General features: G+C 40.5%; 1 protein-coding gene across 50 annotated transcripts in view; it reads right to left on the reverse strand.

Annotated features, from left to right (window-relative positions):
* The window catches only part of NACA (nascent polypeptide associated complex subunit alpha), a 49,862-nt gene that overhangs the window by 23,417 nt on the left and 396 nt on the right, over positions 1-26,049 (reverse strand). For 4 of the 50 annotated variants that reach the window (XM_089680490.1, XM_089680492.1, XM_089680825.1 and 1 more), the window contains exons 2-42: positions 23,282-23,353; positions 22,074-22,229; positions 20,615-20,674; positions 16,585-16,635; positions 16,451-16,501; positions 15,986-16,036; positions 15,808-15,858; positions 15,643-15,693; positions 15,467-15,517; positions 15,296-15,346; positions 15,122-15,172; positions 14,305-14,355; positions 14,127-14,177; positions 13,962-14,012; positions 13,786-13,836; positions 13,615-13,665; positions 13,474-13,524; positions 13,296-13,346; positions 13,125-13,175; positions 12,963-13,013; positions 11,037-11,087; positions 10,860-10,910; positions 10,690-10,740; positions 10,545-10,595; positions 10,402-10,452; positions 8,824-8,874; positions 8,647-8,697; positions 8,474-8,524; positions 8,304-8,354; positions 8,139-8,189; positions 7,963-8,013; positions 7,792-7,842; positions 7,618-7,668; positions 7,107-7,157; positions 6,943-6,984; positions 6,442-6,492; positions 6,274-6,324; positions 5,460-5,525; positions 5,308-5,373; positions 2,936-2,992; positions 2,784-2,819 (exon numbers count right to left, since the gene is read on the reverse strand). In XM_089680490.1, the coding sequence (XP_089536616.1) occupies positions 2,784-2,819; positions 2,936-2,992; positions 5,308-5,373; positions 5,460-5,525; positions 6,274-6,324; positions 6,442-6,492; positions 6,943-6,984; positions 7,107-7,157; positions 7,618-7,668; positions 7,792-7,842; positions 7,963-8,013; positions 8,139-8,189; positions 8,304-8,354; positions 8,474-8,524; positions 8,647-8,697; positions 8,824-8,874; positions 10,402-10,452; positions 10,545-10,595; positions 10,690-10,740; positions 10,860-10,910; positions 11,037-11,087; positions 12,963-13,013; positions 13,125-13,175; positions 13,296-13,346; positions 13,474-13,524; positions 13,615-13,665; positions 13,786-13,836; positions 13,962-14,012; positions 14,127-14,177; positions 14,305-14,355; positions 15,122-15,172; positions 15,296-15,346; positions 15,467-15,517; positions 15,643-15,693; positions 15,808-15,858; positions 15,986-16,036; positions 16,451-16,501; positions 16,585-16,635; positions 20,615-20,674; positions 22,074-22,229; positions 23,282-23,351 (2,236 nt within the window). In that variant the 5' untranslated portion in view covers positions 23,352-23,353. The remainder of the gene's footprint in view (positions 1-2,783; positions 2,820-2,935; positions 2,993-5,307; positions 5,374-5,459; positions 5,526-6,273; positions 6,325-6,441; positions 6,493-6,942; positions 6,985-7,106; positions 7,158-7,617; positions 7,669-7,791; positions 7,843-7,962; positions 8,014-8,138; positions 8,190-8,303; positions 8,355-8,473; positions 8,525-8,646; positions 8,698-8,823; positions 8,875-10,401; positions 10,453-10,544; positions 10,596-10,689; positions 10,741-10,859; positions 10,911-11,036; positions 11,088-12,962; positions 13,014-13,124; positions 13,176-13,295; positions 13,347-13,473; positions 13,525-13,614; positions 13,666-13,785; positions 13,837-13,961; positions 14,013-14,126; positions 14,178-14,304; positions 14,356-15,121; positions 15,173-15,295; positions 15,347-15,466; positions 15,518-15,642; positions 15,694-15,807; positions 15,859-15,985; positions 16,037-16,450; positions 16,502-16,584; positions 16,636-20,614; positions 20,675-22,073; positions 22,230-23,281; positions 23,354-26,049) is intronic. The other 46 variants (XM_089680553.1, XM_089680544.1, XM_089680518.1 and 43 more) reach the window with 46 other exon arrangements.

The following is a 26,049-nucleotide window of genomic DNA, read 5'->3' on the forward strand; positions in this document are numbered from 1 at the left end:
GGTATTTATTTTGGCAAAAAAGTATTAAGAGATTAGATTTTTTATGGGATATTTTTTATAACGGAAAGTAAAAAATACTGGGTTTTTTCCCCTTAAAAAATGGTTTGTTGTTTAAAATATATAAACGAATAAAAGACACCACAAAAGTGGTGATCAAATACCACCAAAAGAAAGCTCTATTTGTGAGAAAAAAAAAAAAAAAATTTAATTTAGGTAAAGCATTGCATAACCGTGTAATTTTCAAATAAAGTTGCACAGTGCTGCATACCAAAAAATGGTCGTCATGAAGGGCACTTTAACGGCAAGTGGTTAAAGTGGTAGCAAACTCCACTTTGTCACTTTTACCTACAAGTGTAAAATAAAGCTTACCTGTAGTTAAAATCTCCTAAATGTACACTATTTAGGATATATTGCATGTTTTGCAGCTGGTGACGTCACCGGCGCATGTGCACTAGCAGGAGAAAAGCAGCTTAAAAAGCTGTGTTTAAGCGCTTCAAGCATTTGGGCATTTATTCCTTTGGCCAGAATGAATGCATTATCAAGGGCTTAAATACAAATAAGAATAGTGGAAACCTCATCCGCTACTATGTACCCAATAGTATAGAACAGAGAGGGGCAGCTAACACCCAACCATATACCAAATGGATAATAAGAAAACAATAATTGATGTATTGGTGCAACGCTACCCTAAATAAACTTAAATATCAATCATATAAACCCAATAACAAAACTGAAAAACACTTAGAAAGTGACAAATCATAAAGATATATATAAGGTGAATAAATATAATCAAAGTAAAATGATCCTTAAGCTGATCTAAAAGTAAAAAATGCATAAACACAAGGAAGAAAAGTAGTGAAACTGAACTAAGTCCAAATGGACTAATAATAATGATGTGAAAACAAGATATGTATAAAATAAAAGTTAACCCCTATAAACGAGATCAAGATCCTCACAAGAAAATGTAACCAACAGGCTTTATATATGCCAGAATATTTGGTGAAGGAACGGTGACGACTGTGAATCCCAAAATGTGGGACAAACTTTCACAAAATAAAGTGCTGTATCTGTCCCTGCTGTACCATGTACTTGTATGAAAAAGTATACTATTCTCTTTGTATTGCTTCCTTTGTGTGAAATCCCTGTTCCTGCCAATCCCTCTGCTCCATTAAAAACTGACCGCACTGGGCATGAGAGCACAGCATGGTCAGTTTTTTGGCTGTACTGGGAACTCCGAATGCTATCCAATGATCAGACTTCTGTTGATACAACCCCTTCCCTCCCTCCAAACAGCCGGTCACCGAGAAGACCAGTGTACTGTTGTTTCTCCTCCCCCAGTTCTCTGAGCTTCTTATGCAGCTAAGAACAGCAAGTAAGTATAAAAAAAGAAAAAAAAAAAAAAAAAAAAAAAAAAAAAAAAAAAGAGAACAGAAACTGCACTGAAAACCAGACATGTATTATCTTAGTAAGGCTCCGAGGAGCAGGGCCCTCCTAATCCTCTTGTTGCCATATAAAACGTTGATTCCAGTCTATGTGTACATGGACACATAGGATAACATGCTGGGCAGTTTACTGGCTGCAGAAAAAAAAACATCAAAAGCCAAAAACAGCCGCTGTAAAAATGTTCAGTGTGCATGAGGACTAATTCTTCTCACAGGAAGTGACAGGAAATCTCTACAAAGGGAGGGAATTCCCGTCTTAAGCTGGCCATACATTATCTAGTTTTCTTGTTCAATTTTCTTTAGATTTACCTTCAACTATGTAGTGCAAGGGCCTTCCTGATTGCATACAAATTGAAAATGTTTAGTTTTGACCTCATATTATATTGTTTTGGTTAATCTAAATGAAAATTGTACAAGAAAATTGTAGAATGTATGGCCAGCCTCAGCACATATTCACACAGGTGCATTGCTTCTACCATTGTAAAGATAGGGTTGCCGCCTCATCTCTTTAAAACCAAACACATATTAAATACACAGGTTCTGTAGCTGATTAAGGTGGTAATCCCTCTTAGATTGTAAGCTCCAAGGAGCAGGGCCCACCTAACCCTCTTGTATTGAACTGTATTGTTGCTGTATTGTCTCCCGTTATATTGTAAAGTGCTGAGCAAACTGTTGGCGCTATATAAATCCTGTATAATAATAATAAGGCAGCGCACAGAAGCAAAAAAACTACACTGGGTTCAATGATGGGGATTTATCACTAACTGGAGCAGTCAGAATCTGGCAACTGGAGCAGTTGTATATGGCAACCAATCAGATTCTACCTTTCATTTTCAAAGTTTACCTGAATAAACTGAAGACAGAAGCTGATTGGTTGCCATACACAGCTGATACAGTTTGTCTGCCCCAGTTTTGATAAATTACAATCTAAAGCAATGCCTGGATAACAATTCAAGGCTTTCAAACTGATATATGCTTCTTATAAGGCTACATTTTCAGCTAATCAGTAGTAAGCGGCTACAGTTCAAATAAGGAGCAAGCAGCCTTTTGCCACAAACTGCTCCTTCAGAGATACAGACAAGTTGTGTTTGCACCCCGGGGACAAAAAGGTTTATTGACAGACACCAGGTGAAGGGTAAAAAGCCTAAAAAGCGACAAATGAATGCAGCTACTCCATTTAAGGAATGGTAAGGTGTTCTTCTGTTTAGATATACTTTAGGAAGGAAAAAAAAAGCAAAAAGCCGACCTATTCTACTTCAATAATGCAATAAAGTTGTCAAGTGCGTATGAAAATCGGCAAAATACAAAAATCAGCATCTTGAAATATTAAAAAGGCTATACCTGGAGTTTTTACTTCACTGGCTGGTGTCTTTGAGGCTGCAGCAAAATAAAAGCACACTTGACTACCACATACCAAATTCAAATCGAAGAAAAAAAAAAATTGAACACGTACATACCAAGAAATACCCACAGCACAATCATGCAGTAAATACCTGCAGCTTTAGATTCAGCATTAGGCTCTACAGATGCCTCAGTTGCAGTTTTTGGAGCTAAAAAAAATAGCTTTACTTAGAGAGGACAAAAAGGGTGGACAAAAACTGAGCCTAGTGCAGTGTTTACTTACATAAAAACTAGCTTGGAAATATTTGAGAAATACTGTATTTCATACAACAGAAACATTGCAGGCGCTGGGATTTCCTTGGCAAAGGGCCTTGCACGCGTCTTTGCAGTCCCATAAATGTACTTACTATCTCAGCAACAGACAAGCCTGCTCTTACTCTACAAATGAATACAGGCTGTTAAACATGAGAACACTGTCCCAGCACACATTTTATTTAACGTTTTGGTGAGCAGCTATTCTGCATAAAATGAGCTCTGCATGATCGCAGGTTTCATGTGTTTTACAGGCAGTTTACTAGAAGAGTAAATGTAGGCTGTGGACAGATGCACTGCTCTGTCAATACTGGAACGGAAGGTCTCTGCAGGAATACATCAGATCCAGAGTGCTAAAGCTTCACCAGAAAAAGAAGAATTGTGCATTTAATACCTGGAGCTTCCGTAACAGGAATAATGGCAAACAGACCCTCTGTCTTAAGTGCTAGAGAAAATATTTATTCCACTTCATTATTCATCTGCTTATGCTACACTTGAGCTTCCAAAACCTTAATCAAGTAGGACTACCAACTGTGCATCAGTGTACGATACACTCACTGCTAGCAGAATATTGACAGCAAGGTAACATGGACTTCTAAATTCACTGGCTGTTTCATTGTAGCTGCATTAACATAAAAAAAGTATAAGGCCTCTTTCACATGGGCATTTCGTATGTCCATTTTTCATCTGTCATTTACAGATGAAAAAAAAAAAAAACGGACACCCATGTATTTCTATGGACTAACGCCTGTAAATGGATCCGTTTACATCCATTAATGTCCGTATCGTTTTTTTTTTTAATGCAAGAAAACCCTATTTTGCTTCCGTAAAGAAAAAACGAACAGATGGAAAAAAAACGGATGTAAACTGATGAAAAAACCACACAAAAAACCCCGGATGTAAACGGATGAAAACAAACCTGGATGTAAACGGATGAAAAAAACCCACGGATGTAAACTGAGAAAAAAAAAACACTCATGTGAAAGGATCCTAAACATACTGCTTGTAAAACTAAAGTGTGAAATGCTATGCATTGGTATGTACCAGGCCACTAGAATGGTATAGTAATAGATAACCATAGCAAAGCCATGCAGTTCGTATAAAAAAAAAAAATTAAAAAAAAAAAACCCCTGCAGCTTTAAATTCAGTGTTGGGCTCTGCAGCTGTCCTTCACACTATGCCAGTTTCCTGGCATTCAGAGCAGCCCATTCATTTGAATAGGGTGCAGTACCTACAGAAAAAGGTCCAAGAACCTTTTCCAAAATCGCAGCTGCAGGGAAACTGCAGAGTTCTATGCTATTCTCAGCACAGGAAAACCTGCTGCCCCACGAGTCTGCTAACAGTAGAGCGTTTTTGATGCGGATGTGGGAAACTGTGATTACAGACAGTCCCAAACCCCATACAGTGTGAACTAATGCCGGCCATAGACGGGTCAAAAAAAAAAAAATAAATAAATATTGGCCGATTTTCTCACTGTTGGGTGGGGTAATTGGTCGGCCGTTTTTTGGGGTTTTTGCACTTTTTTTTTTTAACTGGTCATGTTGGAAAATTTTGATGATCCGCCGATTTTCCCAGCAATGATGGGCAAATCGGCCCATCGTTTTACAGATAAAAAAATCAGTGCATGAGCCGTGACCTGCAAGGGACAGAAGTTATAGGGTGAACTTTTGATTTTGTTGGCTGATTTTTTTTACCATTGGTGGTAACGTCGGCCGACCAAATGACCAATGTTTCGGGGGGGGGGTGTTTCTATCAAAAAAAAAAAAAAAGCGGCCAATTTTCAACCCGTATATGGCCTGCATTAGCCTAGGATGAGAAACTCAAATTAATTTGCTGAATCCTCAAGTGCAAAAACAGTTAGCTTAATAGGCAAGATTTACAAAGAGCTGGGTAGTGAGTCAGTACTACTCCCTGTTTTTTTTCACCCAATGGTAAAAAAAAATAAGTGTTTTGGTATTTTCTCTTTTTGTACTCAATTTACAACAGCAATTCTACATTACATGGAAAAAAAAAAAAAAAAGTCTTATTCCTTTACAGATTGGAACTCTTTGTAAAAGTCTTCCAGTGTGCAGAGAAAATCAGACTACCAATGCACAGATATAGAAAGCGGGCACAACATTTGCCAAGGTTGCGTAAACATGACTAATATCAGGTTGGCGAAACACTGCCACTACAAAGTAGATAAGCACAAAAGGTCAGGCAGCCACAATACCTGATGCTTTGGTTTTGGTAACAAAAGGTTTAGTGGCATCAACAGGTGGAGGCTTCTTCTTTCGGGCTAAATAAGTACAGATGTTCATATTGATTCTCCCACATAACGTTTGTTACATAAAATTGGAAAATAGCAGTTAATGTTCTCCATACCTTGAGCCTTGGAAGTAGCAACAGGAACTTTAGGGACATCTACAGGTGGCAACTTTGTTTTTGAGTCTACATGAAAGAAATTTCCCTTCAATACAATACTTTATGAATAGGCCTAATGTGCACACAACTGTCTTTCCACCACACTGCTGCACATTTGTCCTCGGTGAATTCAGAGTTGAGCTCTACCATAAACAAAAGCAAAGTACAGCTGACCTGTTATGGGAGAAATAGGGCTCATGCATCCTGTAAAGCATCCAGAGCCTCTGCCAAAACATTCCCGGGACCCGCAGTTGCAGAGCACAGCCACCCATAGCCAGCAATTAGAAGATGTGACCATACAAGATTATGTGCCAGGGGTTGCCTAAAGTACACACAGGGGCATATGCTCGGAACACCGACTGTCCCAATTTTGTATATAGCTGCATCTTTTAGATCGCTATCTATGGAGGGCCTTATGCAGCAACTGCAGGTCCAAGGAGCGTTTTTAAAGGAGGCACTGGACCCTGTATGTCCTCTTGCATCTGTATGCCCACATATAGGCTGCCACTGATGACACCCTGAATATGGTAATCTACATACTGACTAGGAGTCATACTAGAGGGTCAGTATTATAGCCAGGCAACTACCACTTACAGAAGGAAAGATCTACAATGACAGGTTTCAATTAAAGGTGCATGCAAAAATCAAGTCTGTTTAGTGGATGTTAAACTTTGCAGTTCACACTGCATTTAAATTCATAATAGAAAGTGGAATGCAAATGCAGAACATACAACTGTGTGTACATAAAAATCTGAGATGACCATGCAATCAATACCTTGAGCTTCAGTTGCTGTAACAAGGGTGGGCAGGGCCTCTATCTTTGGAGCTAAACAAAAATGAGACCACTAACTTTATTGCATTATACATTTATGCCTAGATCACAGAAAATTAGGATGTAGGCAGATTAGTTTGCTGAAACCAGTGACAGACAACCATGCAATACCTGGAGGTTCAGTAACTGCAGCACTTGTAGCCGTGGCCTCTTTCTTCGATGCTAAAAGTAAGATGACTTATACTGAATCAGACAATTGTGTCCACACAAAAGCACTCAACAGTGAAAATTAAATCAGTTTAGCTTGCTTAAACCAATGGGACACAACCATGCGATAACAGGGGCATCAGTAACTGCAGCATCGGTGGTTAGGGTCTTTCTTTGGTGCTACGCAAAAATAGGAACTCTTATTCCACTTTGTTATGTAATTATGGTCAAACTACAGAGCACAAGGGGGAAAACTAAGGATACATTTATACCAGGTGCAGCGTGTGACTGTAATGGGTGGCTATTCCAGTGCAATCCCACATGAACAGTTCGACGTGCTGGGACTGCCACATCAGCACTGCTTACACAAAACGCACACCATCCGCTGTGATACAACTGATGTTAATGGACCCTAAATCAGATTAGTCTGCTGAAACCAGTGGTAGACAGCCATGCGTTTAATACCTGGAGCTTCAGTAACAGCAGCTGGGGCCTCTTTCTTTGGCACTAAAGAAAAATAAGACCACTTACTCTACTGCATCATACAACTGTGTCCACACTACAGCACTAACAGCGACAACTTAAACAGATTCGTTTGCTGAAACCAATGGGAGACAACCACACAATACCTTGAGGTTCAGTAACTGCAGCATTGGTGGCTGATGGGTCTTTCTTTGGTGCTAAACAAAAAAAAGGACCACTTACTTTATAGCATTATTCAACTGTATGTCTAAACCACAGCGCATAAAAGGTGAAAACTAAAGCTGGCCACATACAGTAAATTTTTGAATGAACATTTGTACTAAAATGTCTTAGAACATTCAACAACAAATGTCACTTGAAAAGTACTTCAAATTTTCAATTTGATTTTAACATTTAATTTTAAAATGAATGAACGACCCTGAACTATAACTACATAAACTGTTAGAAATTCATTAAAAAAAATCTTCCATCCTGCTCCTTCGAAACTTTCATCATGGAAGTTGAAAACGAACAAAGATTTTATCTCATTAATGATTGTAAAAGATTATAAAAACAAACTCTTAAAACTAAGATTTTTGAACAAAATTCTACTCTTACATAGTCTGCTTAAATCACGTTTGTGCTGAAACCTGTAGGAGAAAGCCATGCAGCTAATACCTGGAGCTTCAGTAACTGCAACACTAGTGGCTGGAGCCTTTTTCTTTGATGCTAAAGAAAAATAAGACCAATTACTGCACGGCATTGTAGAACGGTGTCTACGCTACAGCACATGGCGGTGAAAACAAAATCAGATCGGTTTGCTAAAAACAATAGGAGACATCCATGCAATACCTGGAGTTTCAGTAACTGCAGCATTGGTGGCTGAGACCTCTTTCTTTGGTGCTAAACAAAAATGAGACCACTTACTCCTCTGCATTATATAAATATGACAATATTATAACAGAGTGAAAGCCAACTCAGATTAGTTTGCCTAAATCTGTGAAAAAACCATGCAATCAATACCTGGAGCTTCAATAACTGCAACGTTGGCAGGAGGGGCCTCTTTCTTTGGTGCTAAACATAAATAAGAGCACTTACTCCTCTGCTTCATACAAATAGCTGTACACAACAGCATACAATGGCAATAGTCAACTTGGATTGATTTACTGAAACAATCGGGGCCAACATGCAATCAATACCTGGAGCTTCAGTAACTGCAACAATGGTGGCTGGAGCCTCTTTCTTTGGCGCTAAACAGAAATTAAGAACACTTACTCTACTACATTATACAATTATGTCTACAGTACAATAGAACAAAAAGCTCAGTTTCCTGAAACCAATGGGACACATCCATGCAATAATACCTTTAGATTTAGTAACTGCAACATTGCTGACTGGGGCCTCTTTCTTTGGCGCTAAATAAAAATTAAGAACACTTACTCTACTGCATTATACAATCATGTCTACAGTACAATACTGTATAACAAAAAGCTCAGTTTCCTGAAACCAATGGGAGACATCCATGCAATAATACCTGGAGCTTTAGTAACTGCAACATTGCTGACTGGGGCCTCTTTCTTTGGTTCTAAACAAATAAGACCATTTACTCCATTGCATTATATAATTATGTCAATATGTTAACACAGGAAGAAAGCCAACTCAGATTTGTTTGCCTAAACCTGTGAAAATCAACCATGCAATCAATACCTGGAGTTTCAGTAACTACAACGTTGGCGGGTGGGGTCTTTTTCTTTGGAGCTAAACAAAAAGACGACCACTTAGTTTGCTGTTTCATACAGTTAGGTGTACACTACAACACAAAATGGCAAAAGCCAATTCAGATTAATTTCCTGAAACCAAAGAGAGCCAACATGCAATCAATACCTGGCGCTTCAGTACCTGCACCACTGGTTGCTGGGACCTCTGTCTTTGGAGCTTAAAAAAAATGAAAGAACACTTTCCATTGCAGCATACAATACTGTCTATATTTCAACATAGTAAGGATCGGGTTACATTCACATTGGCTTTACATTGCCATTGTGAATGTAGCCCAAAGTTCACACTATGCCGCTTTCCTGGTGGCCATGTCTACATGGACCGAAACAGAGGGAAAAAGTTCCTGCACCTTATTCAAAATCGTAGCCGCAGTGAAACTGCATAGTGCTATGTGAAAAACCATGCTGCATTTTCCTGTGTGTGGAAGTGCCATTAGGAAATAACCACTTGAAGACCGCCTAACGTACATGTATGACGACAGTTTCAAGTGGTATACCAGGATGATGCCTGCTGTTACAGGCATCACCCCGGTATTGGTCTTTTTCTGTGGGCAATTTGTTTTTTTTTTTTGGAAAAGCAATCCTAGCCGCTAATTAGCCACTGGATTGCTTTAATATGTGGCATCTCTCCGGCCTCTCCCATCCCGGGCGGGGAGCCTAGCATCGAAGCCAGCAGTTCTGCCGGCTTACCACAGAGGTGACAAGAATGTCCCCGATAATCTCTATGGTATAGGAAACCGAAAGCAACAAGCATTTTGTCACTGTGCACAATTTTAAAGCGTGGCATGTTGGGTATCCATTTACTTGCCACAACACGATCTTTACTATTTTATTAAAAAATCCGGTATTACATTGTGTCTGTGAGCATTAAATTTCATTAAAGTGTATATTTACCCCCCCAAAAAATTGCGTTTGAAAAACCGCTGTGCAAATACTGTATGACAAAATAATTGCAAAATCCAGAGTTTTATTCTCTAGGACCTCTGCTTAAAAAAAATACTGTTTGGGGGTTCTAAGTAATTTTCAACCAAAAAAGCTGATTTTTACAAACAAAAAAGTGTAAGAAAAGGCCTGGCCTAAAAGTGGTTAAAGCGGAGTTCCACTCGACCTTTAAAAAAAAAAAAAGTCAGCAACTACAAAAACTGCAGCTGCTGACTTTTTAAAAACAGCCATTTACCTGTCCCTCGGTCCCGTGGTGTGTCCCCTGCAGCTCGTTTCACTGGCCGTCCTGGATTCCAGGAGGCCGGCATCTTCAGTGTGGGCACCCGGCTGTGATAGCTTGCGGCTTCACAGCCGGGTAACCCACTGTGCATGCGCGAGTAGCGCTGTGCTTCGTGAATGGTCCTGTAGTCTTCTGGGACCTGTCACGTGTCCCAAAAGACTACAGGGAGGGAGGACACCCTCTGTTTCCGATCGCCGCGGTACCTGTCAAATTCGGATACCCGCTCCCCCAATGTGAGAATCCTTAATGGGGAGCAGTCGTTAAAGCGGAACTTCCCCTTTTGGGTGGAGCTCTGCTTTAATGGCACCGCTGCACCTCTGCTCACAGCAACACATTTTTGATGCAGGTAAGGGAAAGCGTGTGATTACACGCAGTCCTGCACTTGTATATAATGTGAACCTAGCCTAAGAAGATCGCAAACAGCTTGCTGAAACCTAAAACAAAACACAACCATGCAAGCAATACCTGTAGTTTCAACAACTGCAATGCTGACAGGAGGGTCCTCTTTCTTTGGTGCTAAACAAAAATAAGATCACTTACTCCACTGTTTTATACAAAACAGTTGTAACCATGAGCACAAAAAGCAAAAACCAACTTGCAATCAATACCTGGAGCTTCAGTAACTGCAACACTGGTGGCTGGAGCCTCTTTCTTTGGTGCTAAACAGAAATTAAGAAAACTTACTCTACTGCTACAGTACAGCACATAAACTCAGTTTCCTGAAACCAATGGGAGACATCCATGCAATGATACCTGGAGCTTTAGTAACTGCAACATTGCTGACTGGCGCCTCTTTCTTTGGTGCTAAACAAATAAAAGACCATTTACTCCATTGCATTATATAATTATGTCAATATGTTAACACAGGGAGAAAGCCAACTTTGTTTGCCTAAACCTGTGAAAAACAACCATGCAATCAATACCTGGAGTTTCAGTAACTACAACGTTGACGGGTGGGGTCTTTTTCTTTGGAGCTAAACAAAAAAACGACCACTTAGTCTGCCGTTTCATACAGTTAGGTGTACACTACAACACAAAATGGCAAAAGCCAATTCAGATTAATTTCCTGAAACCAAAGAGAGCCAACATGCAATCAATACCTGGCGCTTCAGTACCTGCACCACTGGTTGCTGGGACCTCTGTCTTTGGAGCTTAAAAAAAAGAAAGAACACTTTCCATTGCAGCATACAAAACTGTCTATATTTCAAAACGCTAAGATAAAACGCAAACTCAAATTAGGTTACGGAAACCTGAAAATACAGCCATGCAATCAATACCTGGAACTTCAATAACTGCAACGTTGGCAGGAGGGGCTGCTTTCTTAAAGAAAATGAAGACCACTCACTCCACTGCTTCATACAATTACACTGTGTGCACAATTATTGGGCAAGTGATTTTGACCAAATCATGAATGGGCTTGTTGCTGGATCAGTAACGGGCACAGAGCACCACTTCAATCAGACGCCAGCAAAGTGGAGGTGGGGTACTGATATGGCCTGGTATTATTAAAGATGAGCTAGTTGGACCTTTTCAGGTTGAAGATGGACTCACAATCAACTCACAAACCTACTACCAGTTTTTATTCTGCATCTTTCAAGAAGACCATGATATGTATACAGGACAACGCTCCATTGCATGCATCAAAGTACTCCACAGCGTGGCTAGCCAGTAATGGCCTTAAAGATGAAAGGATAATGACATGGCCCCCTTCCACACCTGACCTTGAGGACCCTTCCTAAAACGGGAGATTTACAGTGAAGGTAAACAGTACACCTTTATGAACAGTATCTGGGAGGCCGTGGTTGCTGCTGCACAAAAAGTTGATCGTCAACAGATTTAGAAACTTACAGACTCTATGAATGCTTATTGACTATTAAAAAAGAAGGGTGGCTATTCTGGTCACTGATGTATTTTTTGAAATGTCAGAAATATTTGAAAATTTTAATTTGGTTATTATTCTCACTTTAACAGATGAAAACAAACAAGTGAGATGGGAAACATTTCGTTTTTCATTTAGTTGCATAATAATTTTTCACACTAATAGTTGCCCAATAATTTTGCACACATTCTCCTAAGAAAGCCAAAACCTCACTTTTACTCTCTCAGGTATTTACGTTTGAGGTTTATTAACATTTTGGATTGACCAAGAGCACTGTAGTTGTTCAATAATGAAATTAATCCTCTAACATAAAACTTTCCTTATGTGTGCACACAGTGTAGGTCTACACTACGCACAAAACGATGAAATCCTACTTAGATTCATTTGCCGAGTTTGATTGCCCAACCATGCAATCAATGATTGGAGCTTCAGTAACTGCTGGTGACTGAGGTTTCTTTCTTTGGTGCAAAGTAAAATTAAAGCGACATTAAACTTAAACCCCAAACCAAAAATGTACAATTTCGGCTTACCAATTATAAGATGCAGTGGCTGCATTCATTTTATTTTATTAGGTCCGCCTTCGGTGCTCACCTGGTGATCTAGCCAATAACACACCACCTGTATTAGATTGCCCCCACTCTGAATGAAGGTGCACATTTGGGAAGCAGCACTGATAGTCTGGGGGGGAGGTGAGTGTTAGATGTTCTAGAAGATTTAAATACACTAAAAATTTGAAGCCAAACTCCAGCTAACACTATATACGCAGTTACAGCAAACATTTTTTTCCCTTTGGGATAAATGTTTTACATAAATAAATAAAAGCCGATCACTGTAGGCACTCATCAGTGTAAATGGTTTGTCTCAACACTTAATGGGTACATCTGAGCTTGTTCTTTTGAAAAACAGCAGACTTACTGGCTGGATCACTAGATGGAAATAGAAAAAAGCCTAAAAAGTTAAACTATTACAGCCACCTCATCTAAGAATTGGTAAGCTGCAATATTATAAATAATTGCTTTTGGGTTTAATACCACTGTAAAAACACTCTACTGCATCCTACAATGATGTCTACAGTACAGCACATAACAGAAAAAAACAGTTTTCTCAGTTTCCTGAAACCAATGGGAAACATTCCTGCAATAAATACCTGGTGCTTTAGTAACTGCAACATTGCTGGCTGGTGCATCTTTCTTTGGTGCTAAACAAAAATGAGACCGCTTACCCCACTGCATTATAAAATATAACACAGTGAAAAACCAACTCAAATTAGTTTCCCTAAACCTGTGCAAAACAACCATGCAATCCATACCTGGAGCTTCAGTAATTGCAATGTTGGCAGGGGGGGCCTCTTTCTTTGGTGCTAAACAAAAATTAGGAACACTTACTTTATTGCATTACACGTCTACAGTAGAGCACAGAAAAAAGAAAACAAAAAACTTAAATTTCCTGAAACCAACGGGAGACATCCATGCAATAATACCTGGAGCTTTAGTAACTGCAACATTGCTGAATGGGGCCTCTTTCTTTGGTGCTAAACAAAAATAAGACCACTTACTCCTCTGCTTCATACAATTAAGTCTACCGCTACACAACACAATGGTGAAAGCAGGCTCAGATTAATTTGCTGAAACTACTGGAAGCCCACATGCAATTGATACCTGGAGTTTCAGTAACTGCAACACTGGTGGCTGGGGCCTCTTTCTTTGGTTCTAAACAAAAATTAGGAACACTTATATTACTGCATCATGGTGAAAGCTGACTCGGTTTGCTAAAACCAATAGGAGACATCCATGCAATACCTGGAGTTTCAGTAACTGCAGCATTGGCGGCTGAGACCTCTTTCTTTGGTGCTAAACAAAAATGAGACCACTTACTCCTCTGCATTATATAAATATGACAATATTATAACAGAGTGAAAGCCAACTCAGATTAGTTTGCCTAAATCTGTGAAAAAACCATGCAATCAATACCTGGAGCTTCAATAACTGCAACGTTGGCAGGAGGGGCCTCTTTCTTTGGTGCTAAACATAAATAAGAGCACTTACTCCTCTGCTTCATACAAATAACTGTACACAACAGCATACAATGGCAATAGCCAACTTGGATTGATTTACTGAAACAAACAGGGCCAACATGCAATCAATACCTGGAGCTTCAGTAACTGCAATAATGGTGGCTGGGGCCTCTTTCTTTGGCGCTAAACAGAAATTAAGAACACTTACTCTACTACATTATACAATTATGTCTACAGTACAATAGAACAAAAAGCTCAGTTTCCTGAAACCAATGGGACACATCCATGCAATAATACCTTTAGATTTAGTAACTGCAACATTGCTGACTGGGGCCTCTTTCTTTGGTGCTAAACAAAAATAAGACCACTTACTCCTCTGCTTCATACAATTAAGTCTACCGCTACAAAACACAATGGTGAAAGCAGGCTCAGATTATATTGCTGAAACTACTGGGAGCCCACATGCAATTGATACCTGGAGCTTCAGTAACTGCAACACTGGTGGCTGGGGCCTCTTTCTTTGGTGCTAAACAAAAATTAGGAACACTTATTTTACTGCATCATACAAAAATGTCTACAGTACAGCATACAACAGTGAAAATCCAAATTGTTTGCTGAAACCAATGGGAGACATCAATGCAATAAAACCTGGAGGTTTAATTCCTAGATTGTAAGCTCGAAAGAGCAGGGCCCTTGATTCCCTCATGTTTTGCATTGTATTGGTATTGTTCTGTCACATGTTCTGTCTCCCTTTGTAATGTACAGCGCTGAGCGAACTATCGTCACTTTATAAATACTGTATAATAATAATAATAACTGCAACATACACACTCAACTGCATTATGTAATTATCTCTATATTACAACACAACAGTGAAAGCCGAGTCATATTAGTTTGCTCAAACCAGTAGGAGAAGCTGCACTTTTTGGTGCTAAACAAAAACGTTTTTTTCCATTGCAGCATTCAGAACATTCAATGACGAATGTGACTTGAACAGTACTTCAAAATGTCAAAGGAAAATTTGCTTTTAACATTTAATTTTAAAATGAATGAACTACCCTGCACTATAACTACATAAACGGTTAGAAATTCATAAAAAAAAAAAAATCTTCCACCCTGCTCCTTTGAAACTACCATCATGGAAGTTGAAAACGAACACAGATTTAATCCCACTAAGGATTATAAAAACAAACTCTTAAAACAAAGATTTTTGAACAAAATTCTACTCTTGCATAGTCTGCTTAAATCACGTTTGTGCTGAAACCTGTAGGAGAAAGCCATGCAGCTAATACCTGGAGCTTCAGTAACTGCAACACTAGTGGCTGGAGCCTTTTTCTTTGATGCTAAAGAAAAATAAGACCAATTACTGCACGGCATTGTAGAACGGTGTCTACGCTACAGCACATGGCAGAGGAAACTAAATCAGATCAGTTTGCTAAAACCAATAGGAGACATCCATGCAATACCTGGAGTTTCAGTAACTGCAGCATTGGCGGCTGAGACCTCTTTCTTTGGTGCTAAACAAAAATGAGTCCACTTACTCCTCCGCATTATATAAATATGACAATATTATAACAGAGTGAAAGCCAACTCAGATTAGTTTGCCTAAATCTGTGAAAAAACCATGCAATCAATACCTGGAGCTTCAATAACTGCAACGTTGGCAGGAGGGGCCTCTTTCTTTGGTGCTAAACATAAATAAGAGCACTTACTCCTCTGCTTCATACAAATAGCTGTACACAACAGCATACAATGGCAATAGTCAACTTGAATTGATTTACTGAAACAATCGGGGCCAACATGCAATCAATACCTGGAGCTTCAGTAACTGCAACACTGGTGGCTGGGGCCTCTTTCTTTGGCGCTAAACAGAAATTAAGAACACTTACTCTACTACATTATACAATTATGTCTACAGTACAATAGAACAAAAAGCTCAGTTTCCTGAAACCAATGGGACACATCCATGCAATAATACCTTTAGATTTAGTAACTGCAACATTGCTGACTGGGGCCTCTTTCTTTGGTGCTAAACAAAAATAAGACCACTTACTCCTCTGCTTCATACAATTATGTCTACCGCTACAAAACACAATGGTGAAAGCAGGCTCAGATTATATTGCTGAAACTACTGGGAGCCCACATGCAATTGATACCTGGAGCTTCAGTAACTGCAACACTGGTGGCTGGGGCCTCTTTCTTTGGTGCTAAACAAAAATTAGGAACACTTATTTTACTGCATCATACAAAAATGTTTACAGTACAGCATACAACAGTGAAAATCCAAATTGTTTGCTGAAACCAATGGGAGACATCAATGCAATAAAACCTGGAGGTTTAATAACTGCAACATACACACTCAACTGCATTATGTAATTATCTCTATATTACAACACAACAGTGAAAGCCGAGTCATATTAGTTTGCTGAAACCAGTAGGAGACAATCATGCAATACCTGGAGCTTCAGCGACTACATGACTGGTAGGAGGAGCTGCACTCTTTGGTGCTACATAAAAGAACGTTTTTCCAATGCAGCATGCAATAGCATCTACATATCAGCACATGAAAGCAAACTAAATAGTTCCATGAAACCGGAAAAATGCAACCATGCAATCAATACCTGGAGCTTCAATAACTGCAATACTGGCAGGAGGGGTCTCTTTCTTTGGTGCTAAACAAAAATAAGACCACTTACTCCACTGCTTCATACAATTAACTGCTAAAACCAGTGGAAGCCAAACATGCAATCAATACCTGGAGCTTCAGTAACTGCAACAGTGGTGGGCATGGCCTCTTTCTTCAATGCTGAACAAAAACCAAGAACACTCATGCTACTGTATTGTCCAATGAAGTCTACATTTCAACACATTATGGTAAACTGTAACTCAAATTAGTTTGCCAAAATCTATGAAAGACAATCATTACCTGGAGCTTCAGTAATTGCAACATTAAAGTGTTACTAAACCCACAACAGTAAAGCCAGTCTGTATATGCAGTAAAGCATGCTTGTTATACTCACTGTGGATTCTAAGGGGTTAATCCTCTGCATTGTGTAAAAAGGCAGTTTGATCCTGACTTTTCTGCCCCTCCTTTTGTTCAAATGTCCAGGCTGATAAAACAGACTGAACCGGTAGCCCTTTTGCAAATGCTCAGTTTAGTGTGTATTGCTAGAGATGTTTTTTTTTTCCTCAGGAGAGTGCATGTGATCAGCACAGGGCCAATCAGCACTGTCCAGACAGAGGTCAGGGGTTTTGCATCCTCCTAGAGCATAAAGAAAATTCCTCCGACAAGCTTTAACCAGTGCTAAGCTGAAGTCCCAAGACTGCTCTAACTGCTGATGAGAAAAGGTATTTAGCAGTTTATATTTACTAAAATAACTGCATTTCCATGTTCTGTGTACTGTGGGGGATCAGATATAGCGAACGCAGGGTACTGCGTTTAGTAACACTTTAATGACTTGGGCTTCTGTTTTTGCAGCTTCTACATCATAAAAAAAAGGTATGTCAACACTACAGCATGACTATAAAACCTAGCTTTAGTTCGCTTAACCCATTCTCGCCAGCGCCTCCCGGCCCTTTTAGAGTTTCAGAAGCCGGGAGGCAGGGTTTAGGGATCATGTGACCGCCGTGACGCATCATCACAGTGGTCACATGATCGGGAAAGGTCCAGATCGAAAGAGCAGACAGGGACCTTTCCGTGAGTACCGGACATGTGTGCTGGGAGCACACAGGGTGCGCGCTCTCAGCACTCTTTTTTTTTTAATTGCACGCAAATGTGCGACCGCTCGGCGTCTAGGCCCAGACGCCGGGAGGCCGCACATTTGTGTGCTGCCGGCGTGAAGAGGTTAACCACTTTACGCCCACCATTTACTGCAGACAGGTGGCCACTGTAAGCAAAGTGGCGTAGCAAGTCCCAGACAATGATTTACAGCTGGTACCTGCTGATTTAGGATCACAGCCCAGAGCTCAGTGTTGTTAAAAGACACAGAGCTCTGTACAGAGAGAGATCTATAAGTTGCTCTGTACAGAGAGAGATCTGTAAGTTTCTCATTGCTGCTTTGCAGGGATGAGAAATTCAGATTGTTTAGTAAAAGCAGCACACTTTACAGATAGTTAGGAACACATTTAACCCCTTGATCACCCTAGATGTTAACCCATTCCCAGAGTCATTAGTAAAGCGATTGTGTATAGTATTATCGCTGTCACTAGCAGTTAGTGTAAGATTGCCCACCGCACTCCGACAGTCCCATGACATGGCTGATCGCTGCCATTATTGGCATGAGGGGTGAAATACCACCTGTGAGAAGGTGAAGCAACCATTTTTTGTAGCCTGCTACTACAGGTGAAACTCGAAAAATTAGAATATCTTGCAAAAGTTAATTTATTTCAGTAATGCAACTTAAAAGGTGAAACTAATATGTGAGATAGACTCATTACATGCAAAGCAAGATAGTTCAAGCTGTGATTTGTCATAATTGTGATGCTTATGGCTTACAGCTCATGAAAACCCCAAATCCGCAATTTCAGAAAATTTAAAATTATTGTGAAAAGGTGCAATATTCTAGGCTCAAAGTGTCCCACTCTAATCAGCTAATTAAGCCATAACACCTGCAAACGGTTCCTGAGCCTTTAAATGGTCTCTCAGTCTGGTTCAGTAGGAATCACAATCATGGGAAAAACTGCTGACCTGACAGTTGTGCAGAAAACCATCATTGACACCCTCCATAAGGAGGGAAAGCCTCAAAAAGTAATTGCAAAAGAAGTTGGATGTTCCCAAAGTGCTGTATCAAAGCACATTAATAGAAAGATATGCGGAAGGGAAAAGTGTGGAAGAAAAATGTGCACAAGCAGCAGGGATGACCGCAGCCTGGAGAGGATTGTCAGGAAAAGGCCATTCAAAAGTATTGGGGACTTTCACAAGGAGTGGACTGAGTCCAGTGTGAAGTTTCCACAGTCTGTGTTGATTTGGGGAGCCATGTCAACTGCTGGTGTTGGTCCACTGTGCTTCATTAAGTCCAGGGTCAAGGCAGCCGTCTACCAGGAGATTTTGGAGCATTTCATGCTTCCTTCCGCAGACGAGCTTTGTGGGGATGCCGACTTCATTTTCCAGCAGGACTTGGCACCTGCCCACACTGCCAAAAGCACCAAAACCTGGTTCAATGACCGTGGGATTACTGTGCTTGATTGGACAGCAAACTCACCTGACCCGAACCCCGTAGAGAATCTATGGGGCATTGCCAAGAGAAAGATGAGAGACATGAGACTAAACAATGCAGAAGAGCTGAAGGCCGCTATTGAAGCATTCTGGTCTTCCATAACACCTCAGCAGTGCTACAGGCTGATAGCTTCCATGCCACGCCGCACTGAGGCAGTAATTGCTGCAAAAGGGGCCCAAACCAAGTACATATGCATGCTTATACGTTTCAGAGGTCCGATATTGTTCTATGTACAATCCTTGTTTTATTGACTGCATGTAAGATTCTAATTTTCTGAGATTGTGGATTTGGGGTTCTCATGAGCTGTAAGCCATAATCATCACAATTATGACAAATCACAGCTTGAACTATCTTGCTTTGCATGTAATGAGTCTATCTCATATATTAGTAGTTTCACCTTTTAAGTTGCATAACTGAAATAAATGAACTTTTGCACGATATTCTAATTTTTCAAGTTTCACCTGTATATTTTCTGATTGCCTCAAAGCTCTCTCTTTTCAGGTGATCACATTTGCTAAAAAAGTAACTGTTCCTGTTAATTTTATTTTTTTGAAAACGAAATTTCATAATCCATTTTTATGTAATGGAATTGAAAATAGTCATTTTAAAAACATTTAAAAGAGGTGTGCGTACATTACACAGTACATGCAAAGCACTGTGGGCTTTCAAAGCTGCTGACTTGCAGACTGTCCCGAACTGATCATTTTACAGACAGACAGGGAAGGGGCAAGTCCCTCTTCTGACTTTCTAAGTGGTGCATTTTGCGACTAACAACCTTAACACCCAGTATAGAACTGCAGTCAGTATATAGAGCTCCACTGACTATTCAGCCAATCACAAACTTTTTTTTTATTAAATAAAATTTACACCAAGTGTACATAGGGCAGTGTGATGCGTTACCTTACACTGCAGTGAGATTTTGCACGGTGCGCTTCAATAAAGAGCAACATGTCTGAATTTTTCCGCAGCGCAGCACTAGGCTGCGTTGCAGTGTAAATGGGATACACAGAAAACAATTATCCTGTGTCCCTATGGTGACAAACATTTTACAGTGCGGTAAAACATCTGCAACCACATACAGGTGTAAATGAGCCCTAAAGCTGAATGCCAGGAAACATCATATCCTGCTTGTAATGTTGCCTGCATAGAATACTGCACTCTGCTCAAACCATCCCTAGTAGACCACAGAAGTAAATACAGGTTCTAGATCTGAATTCATAAATATTATGAAAAGGCCTCATACTTCCTTACCGAGTGAGGAATGTGTTCTTTTTAGAAAATAATGTAATATAAAAGTGGTGGAATAATTCTGTGCAAGGTTTTATACATCAAGATCAGCAAAATCAACACATCATTAGTGACAACGAATGACAAGCTGGATTGGTAATTAGGTACCATCAAGCAAAACTGTAGGTCTTACACTGCACCGTGATATACAAAATAAAGTCATTCAGTGCCAAGATGCATTCAGCACCATTACTAAAAGCCAAATCTACATCCTAGAATAGGTTAGAGCCAAAATGCACACCACACACAGTTAGTGATGCAGGAATAGCGCAGTCTTCATACCTGCAGGGCGAGTTTCCGCAGCTGGTGGGGCATCGGAGGGAGGGGGGTTAGCCTCTGGAGCTGAACAGTAATATAGCATATATGATACAAAGCTTAACTTACAACATGAACCAAGCAGACATTAGCCATTTCTCGGAATAAGAATTTCTTTTTTCTATCGTAAGTATACATGAACCTGAGACCACTGTACAAATGTTTGTATTTTGAACTAGCTAATATACTAGAGAGTATGGAAAAGTGTTTTAGTGACTTTTGTGAGATTTACCTGAACCTGTCTAGAATGAAAGGACTAAAATTTTTTGACACATGAAAATTTAAAACATCAAAGGAGTGCAAAACCACTCAGAAAAGTGGACTCAGCAGACCGTGCACTGAACAAGCGACTTCAATTGAAACACTGGCTCAGCACTTTTCCACAGTGCAGATTAGCAGGCATGGGTGGAGTCCGTGAGAGTATTCATGATGGTAATTTACATTATAAGATTTCATATGTATATAGTTCACAAAGAAAAGACAAGTTTATGACAAAATACACTGCAGTTTAGGAAAGGGATTAAGTATTCTTTGCAATAGAACATGGAAAGCATACCTAGCACATCACAGAACATGTCAGAGCCTCTGTACTTTTAACATCCACAGGGGCTTACTATTAGACTGCAAATATCAGGCAGTCGGCTAATGAGCAGTAAATTAGAACTAATTTAGGGTCTTTATAGTTACCAAGTACGGTGGCCCGATTATTGCAATATGTCACTATTTGTGGAAGAATCAACAAATGCTAAAGCTAGTGGATTCACAAAAACTGGAGCAAACGTAGAAAATCTGTATAGCAATCAGATTGTGTAATACTGAAACAAACGGAGTAGGCAGCTGTTCCACTTGGGCTTCTGTTTTGTTTCCCTACTTAATGCATATGAAATCCCCACCAGAGACAGAACATGGACAAAATGTTAAGAGTTCAACCATCAACCTGTTGTGATGCTACAAATGTCAGTTAGGGCTCGTTCACACTAGGCTGTTTTGCCAACGCTTGCCAAACGCCCCTATAGCGTTTGGCAAGCAACCGCGTCGCAACCGCACCGCAAACGCCGGCCGGGCGTTTGCGGAGCGGCACCATAGACGAGAATAGGAGGCTTCAAAGCCTCCTGACTCGTCCAGAGGCGTCCGTTTTGCCGCGACGCAACGCGACGCAAACGCTCCCGTTAGAACAGCACCATGTGCTGTAATGTGCAGAATTGGCAGAGGCGTTTGGGAAGCGGTAAAAACGCTTACCAAACGCCTCTCTGCCGCCTGCACACAAGGCTAGTGTGAACGTAGCCTTAAACTACCTAGGTAAGTTTTGTTTCAGGGAGAAAAAAAAAAAAAAACAACACCAACAGCATCCAGGTTTAAAGAATTGAGCTTTTACAGCCTTACTTAAAATGTGTTTGTCCTGAGCAATTCATGGTTTGAAACCCACCTGAAGATTCCACAGCTGCTTCAGCCTGTGCTGCCGCCGTCTGAGAAGCCTCACTAACCATCTCGGGATTCTGGGTGACAGTCTCCTTAGCTGCTACCGCCACTTCTGTGGGTGCAGCAGCAGTAGTCTCCTCCCCAGAAGTTGAAGGAGACGTTACTGTAATATCAGCAGCACGTGAATAAAATGAGTTTAAGACACCATATGATTCCCATAACCACATGCTTGTAAACACACACAAGCCCTTAAAGTTAAGTGAGAACCAAGACGCAAGCATAAAAGCGTGACCTTAAAGTAGTACTAACACTCAAGTTAATGAACAGGTGAGCACTAGCTGTTTCACTGTTTGATATTCCTTTCAGAATGGCTTGTGAATATACAAACGTAACCCAAAAAGAATTATGTATTTATGCAGAGGAAAAAACAAAAAAAACCACTAAAACCTGGAACATCACTATATGTTTACTGGAAATTTCCCAACTTTGTGCATTTTTACCCATAAGGCTATCATTAGCAACTTTTGCCATTCAATGATAACCTCCAAACCCTTTGTTTCTTCCTCTCCACTGTTAGTAAATTACAGCCCAACATGGAAACAAGCAGGCCCACCTAGCTTAGTAGCAGCCAGTACATGGAAAAGGAAGGCAAATGTTGCCACATTTACATGCAATCTGAGTCATATTCAAACCCAGCAACTATGTTAAGGTTTGAGAATCCATGACAGTATTATAGAAGACAATCCTTCAGTTATTTGTTAAATGTTAGCACGAACAGATTGCATTAATAATACTCTTTCCAAGCTCCAGAAGCCAGGAGTGGTTTGCTCACTAGGCACCTACTGAGCATACAGTACACCAAGCCACACCAAAGAGAAAAGTCAAATAATCCAGTGAGAGTGCAACAAGAAACAACCACAACTTAAAAACCAAAAAAGAATCAGTGAGAGTGAAGCATTCCAGTGTTAAAGCTTTCACGTGGACTCAAGCCACAAACTCAGCAATTTCCCATCATTCGTCACCACCACTCCTTTTCCTTTATTCCATGTGTATGGACACTAGCACAATAATACCCTCTTGGAAATTAAAGCCAAGACTTTGGTCTTCTTGCTGAATACAATTGAGGATAGCATTGTATACTGGCTGTAGGAGTGGATTCTTGAAGAATGAGCACAGGGAAACGTCAAAAGACTTGAGGTGCACTCAGGAGCTTACCCGTCTCAGCCTGTGGCTGGTGGAGTTCGTGTTCCGCAACTGGGACAGTTTCTGTGGCTTCACCAGGCATTTCTAAAGGAAAAGAAAATTACACTCTTTAGACCCTGTGGGTAATATCTGAAATCCAAACCTGCTATTTTCAATATATTATCAATTTAGAAATACATAAAGGTCTGATACATGTGCCAGTCACTTTGTGCTATCAATGGAAATACATGTTTACAAACTCCAAGACTGGACAGACTGGTCTTTTGTATCTACTTTGGCTTGCATTAAGGGGTCAATCAAGGAACACTGATATTTCTCAATTGTGGTACGTTCTGTGGATAGATTTCTGCACTTCTGCTGTAGCCACTACAAGGGATTTCAGCTATCCACTGCAATATCCCTACCATATAAAATCTAACAGAAGTGGATGGAACACAGAGTCTTTGGCAACTGGTAGCCCTTTAGAGGTGTAAACCAGAATCAATCCATCCACCCACTACACACATCTGGGATGGACTGTTTCTTGAAAAATAAAATCAACCAAATGCTTCCTTTATGCTTCAGATACTTAACAGGATATTTAAAGGACAAGTTGACCTTTTGTAACGTGTTACACCCATATTCAGGGCATGTAACTATATGACAGGCCCCTGCACCCTCCACCCCAATCCCCTGTGCGATAGCTAGCAGGGATCTCCCCTCTACTCTGCTAGCTATCACAATTTTTAAAAACATGGCTGTGCAGGTCTCCGCCCAGCCGCATCATTCTGTCACAGAGTTCTGTGAATGGGAGACAAGTCCTGACAGCCTTTGCAGCTGTCCTCTTGTAGTTCTCTATGAACTACCACAACGCTGTTGAGCACTGTGGTAGTTTATGGATTTTTCCTGTCGGTGTAAAACTGTCTGCTCGAACAAGCAGACAGATCACACTGACAGTCTGCAAGAGACCTGCATGGCACAAGTGATCTGCTGGTACAATGCTTTCCAGAGTCCTAAAACAAAAAATAGTAAATGCACATTTTTACTTACAAAAATTTTTTTATATATATATATATATATATATATATAAAAATGTGCGTTTACTTTTTTGTTCAAAAGATGAACTTATCCTTTAAGTGTATTTGGCTGCATTAGTTTTTTACCACCCTTTATATTCAATTGGTGATCCTGCCAGTAACACTTCCTGTTCTATGGCAACAACATTCACTCACTGTAACCATGGAGGAGAATGCCTGAGGGGTGGAGTTCAAGTCTACAACAACCTCTCAGCTTATCCCCCTTTTTTTTTTCAGGTCTCAAGGGGACTCTTCTGAGTTCAATTTATGAGGGATCAGTGGGGAGAATGTCCCTTACATTGGGGAGCAATGGGAAGAATATCCCTCCTACAGACAGGTAAAAAGATCATCAGTATCATGCTGCTGGCTTTACAGAATGGGGATGGACCCAGATCTATGCAGGGACCACTATAGAGGGAACTATAGATGGGAGGTGAATCAGATACAGCTCAAGGAACATCTAGCAACCTGTTGAACCCTGGTTGAGAATGTCTGTTCTACACAGAGAACTGAAAACAATGCTGATACACTATAAAGCCAAAAGTATTGGGACGCATGCCTTTACACACACATGAACTCTGAGGAAGAGGCAAGTCCTCAAAACGCGTCAGCCTTTTGGATGTCTATACTCCCTATTACGGACTGTTACTCAGCACGGTGTTGACCCAGCTGTTCTTTATGATGTGCCTTGACTATATTGTCGTTTGTGAGTACAACACATACTTTATTTTTTATGGTAATGCACTAGGCCTGTGCGCCCTCTGTTTTTTCTTTCCTCATTCAGTATATTTGGATTTCCCCAGTCCATTTGAGGGCAGCAAGGTGTGCATGTTTCAGGACATTCCTTATGTGGTTGTAGCCTGCATCGAGTCCATCCCCAAGCGCAGGAGCATTTGCGTTTGATTTTTTACAGCTGTGGCCATGGAGGCAATTAGAACACCTGAATCCAATGATTTGGAAGGGGGGGGGGGGGTCCCAATACTTTCGGCAATATAACGTAACTCCCTGTGCTCTCTGATGACTTAGCTCAAAAAAAAAAAAATTTGTCAGGATCAACAGGAATTGTTTGCAATTATACAAACTACATCCAATGGTAAATTTAACAGACCAAAAGGTAGGGGGCAAAAAAACTGTTCCTTCTGATATTCCATACACATATGTATTTCCAGGTACTCCAGATTCTCACCTCTCCTGGAATTGGTACTCCAGATTCTCACCTCTCCTCAGAGGGCATAAGCGCGCCTGTATGACGTAGGGACGTCAGTGGGCACAGACTGATGTAAACAGATGAGTGTAATGGAGAATTGTGTCACGCCAGTATTGTATAAATACAGGAAGTAATAAGTCAAGGTAAAACTTTTATTAGCTGTAAGATCAAACTGTAATCTTTCCTTCAACTGAACCAAACTTCAGGACAAGTTGTAGTCAAGTCAGAAAACTGCTCTGGAGGTCAGCTGGGCCTCACCATACACAGTACACACAATATCTGGACTAGATACTGGAGGACCACCAAAACTGTGTGAGCCCCTCTACCCAGACTATCCAATCCATGTATCCTGCCAGGCCCTGGCACTACAAGGCAGACCTAAAAGGAGACTGTAAGGGGTGGTGAGCTCGGACAGAAGGATCCTGGCCTGGTGAGAGCACAGACCGCACACAAGGCTCGGCTAGGAAGGAGATCCATACAAGGCAGGCACACGGACCTGGCACATCACCAGGGGCACG

Source organism: Staurois parvus, unplaced genomic scaffold (assembly GCF_062004578.1).
Source record: "Staurois parvus isolate SC_StPar_1 unplaced genomic scaffold, SC_StPar_1.0 ptg000017l, whole genome shotgun sequence".
Lineage (NCBI taxonomy): Eukaryota > Metazoa > Chordata > Amphibia > Anura > Ranidae > Staurois > Staurois parvus.